The 6,850-nt window shown below is 39.5% G+C and overlaps 1 protein-coding gene across 1 annotated transcript in view; it reads left to right on the top strand.

Moving 5' to 3' along the window:
* The window catches only part of LOC106948343 (collagen alpha-1(XI) chain-like), a 70,848-nt gene that overhangs the window by 53,126 nt on the left and 10,872 nt on the right, over positions 1-6,850 (top strand). The window contains exons 38-53 of the mRNA XM_015033959.1: positions 497-604; positions 690-779; positions 878-931; positions 1,069-1,176; positions 1,370-1,477; positions 2,024-2,077; positions 2,166-2,219; positions 2,398-2,505; positions 2,590-2,643; positions 2,750-2,803; positions 2,888-2,941; positions 3,024-3,077; positions 3,200-3,307; positions 4,848-4,901; positions 6,543-6,596; positions 6,696-6,749. Of these exons, the coding sequence (XP_014889445.1) occupies positions 497-604; positions 690-779; positions 878-931; positions 1,069-1,176; positions 1,370-1,477; positions 2,024-2,077; positions 2,166-2,219; positions 2,398-2,505; positions 2,590-2,643; positions 2,750-2,803; positions 2,888-2,941; positions 3,024-3,077; positions 3,200-3,307; positions 4,848-4,901; positions 6,543-6,596; positions 6,696-6,749 (1,170 nt within the window). The remainder of the gene's footprint in view (positions 1-496; positions 605-689; positions 780-877; positions 932-1,068; positions 1,177-1,369; positions 1,478-2,023; positions 2,078-2,165; positions 2,220-2,397; positions 2,506-2,589; positions 2,644-2,749; positions 2,804-2,887; positions 2,942-3,023; positions 3,078-3,199; positions 3,308-4,847; positions 4,902-6,542; positions 6,597-6,695; positions 6,750-6,850) is intronic.

The raw sequence follows: 6,850 nt of genomic DNA, 5'->3' as shown, positions 1-6,850 counted from the left end.
GTCGGACCGCAGGTAGGCGCCTCGGTTTGAAGCTATTGTTTTGAGTTGAAGAATTTTCCAGGGTAATTACATATAACATGATATTCAGTTCAATTCAATTGCAGTTAAACAAATTTCAATTTGATAAAATTTTACCTAACTTATTTTTTCATTGCAATTAATTTAGCTGAATTATTTTGATTACATTCAAAATATTTCAAGTAATTTCAGTTTATTTCAATGCATTTTAGTTCAGTTCAGCTCAGTTTTTATACAACTTAAAACAGAAGCATTACATCAAGGCCCTTTAAGAGTCAAAAAGATTAAATTTACATCTCGTCACACTGAGTACATAGACATTCTCCATCTGAGATTTAGTTTGGATTATTTCAATATGATAAGTCTCCTTACATTCAGAGTCATTTTCAAAGCCCTGCTGTCTCATTGGGTTGGACTGTAATACCCTTTTACTGTTATTATTGAATTCCACTGAAATCATGTGTGATGTTTGCTTCAGGGGAAGTCAGGGGAACCTGGACCAACAGGAGACCGCGGTCACCCGGGAGCACCAGGGGTACCCGGAGAGCACGGTTTACCTGGGGCTGCTGGGAAAGAAGGCGGAAAGGTCAGATGCAGATTTATTGTTTCTGTTTTCATCATTCCACTTATTCTGTAGGTAATATTTCTATTCTTGTTACTTCATGTCTTAGGGGGATCCTGGTTTACCGGGGACATCAGGGAAGAACGGTCCAACTGGACTGAAGGGGTTCAGAGGGAGCAGAGGAGCTACTGGAATTATGGTACCACACAACTGCTGAAATACTCTACATCTGTGTTTGTGTTTTTGTGAAGATTTTTAGTAGTTTAGTTCTACAAAATGCTTTATTGACTTTTAAAGGGACCCTCTGGTCTGAAAGGAGCAACAGGCCCCGGTGGATCCCCCGGGTCTCTGGTGAGTAATGGCACAACGATTCTGATTTACTTTAACTCCCTGTCAGGCATTCTGCAGCTGTGGTTCCCCATGTGCAACATTATCTTCTGCAGTAATTTGGTCCTTGAAGACATTTAAAGGGCTGATATTGTGTGTAGGGGCCATCAGGAGAAAGGGGCCCTCCAGGACCAGCTGGGGCAATCGGACAGCCTGGTCGTGCCGGAGCGGTTGGAGGTCTGGGACCAATGGGAGAGAAGGGGGAGCCTGTAATTATCAGCATGCTTTTTGTTTCTTTTAATCATTTCATCTGCTGACACCGGAGGCTGCTTTAGAAAACATAAACACAAACAAAAAAATACTTCTATGTAATTTTAATAAATTAATTGTTGCTTGTAATTTTTCTCTGCATTGTTTAGATCCTAGTTGCACTTTTTAAAATGAGCTCTGTATTTGCCTCAGGGAGAGAAGGGCCCTATTGGACCTGCGGGTAAGGACGGGGATCAGGGTCTGGTAGGAATGCCCGGAGCAACAGGACCTGCAGGACCTTCGGGGGATGATGGGGATAAGGTAAAGCATGCATGATGGGTTACAGTACAAGATAAATAAATACAGGATCTGGGGCCAATGTCTGATTTATGCTTTTTGTAAATCTGTGTTCCTATACAGATTATAGCTTATTCTGATTATTCTGTAATACCTCCAATTAACAATATTTAAAAAGCTTATTTTCTGCAACATTTCCACACCCAACATCAAAACTCAGCTTGACGGCTCCAAAAAATGAAATCAATCTGCTTCTCTGTAATTCCTTCAGTCTTCCTGTTATCTGCTGGATTCTCAGCCTGTTTGAAACTGTAGAAAATACAGATTCATTTTAAATAGATTCCTACAAATGTTCTGCATCACCTCAATGATACTGAAAGTATTCAGATCGGAGTGTTCTTCCCTCAGTAACCACGTCCACATCAAAAACTGTTGTTAGCTCGAGATGTTAGCTCTTGGCATGGTGTGCTCCTGAATTGAAAGAAAGATCGGATGTTTAAGTTCTCAGCTGGCCACTCACCATTCAGTCAAGTGGAAAGTTTCCAGATGTTTTGTGCTTCATGTCCACAGGGGGAGCAGGGAGGACCTGGACAGAAAGGCAGCAAAGGAGACAAGGGGGAAGCGGTGAGTGTGGTGTCAGTTTGTGCTTCAGAAGAATCTGTTATGGTCACCTGATCCAATTTCACATAATTCTTTGGTGCTTTCTCAACAGGGCCCCCCGGGTCCTACTGGCACCCAGGGGCCAGTTGGTCAGCCAGGTCTTCCAGTGAGTCTTCATCTCTTTTCTTTTCTGTCTTATTAGGACTGATGGTTGAAAGAGAGAATTTCTGTTGTGACATTTTTTTATGTAATATATCATAATATGTGACAATCAATCTGTTGTCACTAATGTCACGAGACGTTGATCCTGAATGTGTTCACACCAGACTCCACCTGTCTAACAGGGTGTAGATGGGCTGTCTGGCCCTCGAGGGCAGCAGGGTATGTACGGTCCCAAAGGAGACGAGGGGCCCCGTGGTTTCAAGGGCTCCAGAGGGCCGAGAGGATTACAGGTTAGGTTTGTGAATGTGGGGATTCTTGAAGCATATTAATTTAGTTTTAATTTCAGTTAAATAATTCTGTGCATATTGTTCCAGGGTATGCCTGGCTTACCTGGAGAAAAGGGAGAGAGTGGACATGTTGGTCTGATGGTAAGTTTATATTCTCTTTATTCTATTTGTTTGCTTTCGCACCTTTTTTTCTAATGTCACAAATGTTTGAAAAAATTTTTGATTTATCGTGGTTACCTGGTTGTAGGGTCCACCTGGACTACAAGGCCCCAATGGTGCTCAAGGACCAATGGGAGGACTGGTAATTCCTTAGGCATTTGGTTTTGAATCTTTAATCTTTTCAGAACTAAATTCTACGGTAATAAACATAATTTGTGTGGCACAGGGACAAACCGGCAGACCTGGGATGATTGGACAGCCGGGTGTTGTGGGGGAAAAGGTAAAAAAAAAAACTTCACTGTTTTCACTTGAATATCCTAATACTTCTCTTATTTTTTGCACTTAATATTCTTTCCTCTTAGGGAGAGGACGGAGAAGCAGGTGACCCTGGACCCGTCGGTATTCCAGGAAGGCTGGTGAGTCTGTTTGGTTTGTAGCTAGCAAATCCTTGGAATAAAAATGTATTTTACAATTAATGTTATTGCCTTAAGAGTCTCCCACACTTTACATTTCCTCTCTCCTTTCCTGTTGCTAACAGGGTGACAAAGGAGACCAAGGTGAAAAAGGAGATACGGGCCCTCCAGGAGCCGCCGGTCCCCCGGGGGCCAGGGGCATTCCAGGAGAGGATGGAGCAAAGGGCAATGCTGTAAGGGCCACTCACACTGTACTGTGTGATGTGCTATGACACACATTACTGTAGCATATACAAACAACTTTAGTTGTAAATAGAAATGTAGAGTCTATTCCTAAAAAATTGAACAGTTGTAGTAAATAAATGGGTGATAGATAAATTTGTGGTTTTAAAGTAAAATACCAATATTGTTAAGTATTTACCATTTACAGATTTCCTAGTCTTTTAGAGTGTTTGTCAAATATAAATGTTTCAGATCATTAAACAAATTTTAATATCAGACAGAGATAAACATGAGTATAACAAGAAAAATATTTCATTTATTAGGAAAAAAGAAGCTATGTGATAAAGTAATTGCCCTGTTAAGGGCAACAATTAGCCATCAAATGTCTGTGGGATCTGCAGTCTTCTTGTTGAGAAAGTTTGGCCTCTTCCAATTTAACCATGAATTAATTATAATTAGGTACAAAAGAGCTTCATCTTACTTGCCACAGCCAGTCTTGATTACTGCCTGACCTCTCAAATCAAGAAGTTACTTAAACAGAACCAATCTGTCTGAGACTGTTGGCAAAATGAACTCAAATCAGTGCATCAGGTACAGATGGAAAAAAATTCAACAACAGACTAGAATTGCAGTGAGTAACATCCTAATGGTTTCAGAGTCTTTTCTCAGCCTCTGAGACTTAAGGAGACCACAATGAAAGCCAGAATCCACAAACAGATTAAATCCATAGTGAACCTTTCCAGGAGTAACCAAAATTATTCCAAGACAGAGGAGGAGTAACCCAGGGCAACCAGGTCCAATCATCTGAAAGGCTTGTCATACCTCAGCCTACAAAAGCTTTTATTGCTTGTGTCTTTAGTTCAGGGGAATAACTGCATTCCACCTGGAGATATACCGTTTTAGCTACAGGCCTTCAGAGACTCTTCATGGCTTCAGGGTCTGTCATCACCACTGACCTCCAGTCGTCCTGGTTCTCTGTGATCGATGGCCTCCAGATTCTCAGCTCCTTCGTGACCGGCCACCTTCCTGTGGCCTTTCTGAACTGATTAAGAACTCTAGTTTGTTTTTCTTTCGGACCCTTTATTTTATTTTCTGTTTCCTCTGTTGTGAAGAGTTCTGACCGTAAATCCAATACTGAATCTGTGGCTGGCAGCTAAAGATTGAGGTGAAGACACCGAGGCCTTCAATACCACAGACTTTGATCACATTCCTAAAATCAAATTTTCAAACATGAAACATGCTGGTTAGTGAATATAAGAGTGTGGTTGTTGTAATGCAAAAAAATATTTTTTTTCTATTGGTTTTTAACATAGGTATACATGCTGTTTGACCAATAATAGTTTTTTCTATTATTTTCTCACATGTTTTAAGAGATGCCTGCCATATTCTCTATTGGAAACAAACGTTTTAGCCTAATGACTCACTTTAGCTTCAATCAAACATTTGAAATCTTTTAGCAATAGCAAATTCACATTGTTGAAAATTAACAAAATATGTGCTTTGATTGTAAGGTTTAATGCGTTGTATTTTTGAATTTTCTTCTTTCCACAGGGTCCTATAGGTCTGACTGGTGACCTTGGTCAGCAGGGAGAGGCAGGACCCAACGTGAGTGCCTGCTTGAAATTCACTTGTTTTATCTTTTAAATAATCAAAGTGCTGACTGTTGGTCTGTTTATCTCACTGCTGTAAGGCAGCAACGTATGACACATTCCTTAGAAGCTTGCGTTGTATGTGTGGGAACGTTTGATGTGCATTCACATTCTAAGAACATACAAAACTAGAAAACTATTCACACCCCTTGAACGTTTCCATATTTTGACACATTACAACCAAAAATATAAGTATATTTCATTGGAATTTTATCTGACATACCAACACAAAGTGGTATGCATTTGTGAAGTAGAAAGAAAATTATATGTGATTCAAAACATATTTTACAATAAAAACACTGAAAAGCACGGTGTGCAGAAGTATTCAGCCCCCTTTAATTAGAGTGCAACCAATTGCCTTCAGAAGTTACCTGATGCCTCCCTGTGATTAAACAGAGTCCAGCTGTGTGTAATCTCATGTCAGTAGAGACCCAGCTGCTCTGTGACGCCTCAGAGGTTCAGAGAATATGGGAGAGCAAAGAGCATCATGAAGTCCAGGGAACACAGCAGACAGGTCAGGGAGAAGATGCAGAGAAGTTTAAAGCAGACTTAGTCTGTAAAAAGATTTCCCACGCTCTGAACATCTCACTGTTGAATCCATCATCCAGAGATGGAAACAGTCTGGTCCAACTGTAAACCTGCAAGACGAGGCCGTCCACCTAAACGTCCAGGTGAACAAGCAGAGCTCTGATCAGAGACTCAGCCAAGAGGCCCATGGTGACTCTGGACCAGATACAGAGATCCACAGCTCGGGTGGGGGAATCTGTCCACAGGACAACTATTAGTCATCACTGCACAAATGTCTTTCTGGAAGAGTGGCAAGAAGAAAGTCGTTAGAGAAACACAAGAAGTCCTGTTTACAGTTTGACAGAAGGAGACATGTGGCAGGAGGGGCTTCTGCTCCTCCCGCTCCCTTTCTGGTTGGAAAGTGACAAAATATGGAAAAGTTCAAGGGTTATGAATATTTTTGCAAATCACTGCATGTAAGCTAAACATTTATTTTGTAAAAAAAATAAAAATAAATAGAAAAGTCAATATGATCTCAGTTAGACTTTGATTAAACCACATATTCCAATTAAAGATTAAATATAGAAGAGAAGGAAGCAACTCCTAACCACAACTTTTTATTTATATTTGTTTAAATATTGCATATTTTATATTAACATTGTAAGAAACCACAAGATCACATAAATATAACTTATATTTATATAACATATACATATAAATCTCTTTAATGTATGTATGTTATGGATATTTTATTTATTAATGTTGCGTGTTTGTAGTGAAAGACAGTGATCTGTTCCAGAAAGACAAAATCAAAAAATCAATAAGTAAATAAAAAACTAAATAAATACTACAGTAATCCAGAAGTAAAATATGAACATTTGTTAATATTTTTACATTTGTTTAACCCTGCTATTTGTGTATAAAACTAACATTGCATATTTTCAGTTTACTCACTAAACTGAAAAACACAAAGTTTTTGTAAATTCTCAGCTATGCTTTTCACAATATTTTCTCATGCTACTTTTTAATACAGCTATGAATGTTTTATAGTTTAGTTTTCCTCTGCCCACTCTGTTCCCTTCCTCATTAGGGTGTAGACGGCCTCCTCGGATCTAAAGGAGACACCGGAGAACCTGGTAAATCTGTAAGTCTCACTTTGTAAACTGTAACCTTTGACATCCTTAATGTCATTATTTAAGATGATGTTATCATACAAGGGGATCTCATTCTTTGAATTCCTCAGGGACCCCCAGGGCCGACAGGGGAGCCTGGACCACCGGGGCCTCCTGGACGAAGGGTTTGTATTGCTGATTGTGCTTTTTTTTTTTTTTTTTTTTTTTTTTTTTTCTGTTTCAATTTTTTTTTTTTTAATTTTTTCCTTTTTTTTTCAACTCCCCT

Source organism: Poecilia latipinna, unplaced genomic scaffold, assembly GCF_001443285.1.
Source record: "Poecilia latipinna isolate Pla-1442-1.1 unplaced genomic scaffold, P_latipinna-1.0 Scaffold283, whole genome shotgun sequence".
Lineage (NCBI taxonomy): Eukaryota > Metazoa > Chordata > Actinopteri > Cyprinodontiformes > Poeciliidae > Poecilia > Poecilia latipinna.
Note: the sequence above shows the minus strand (reverse complement) of the source record. Positions and strands in the feature narration are given on the sequence as shown.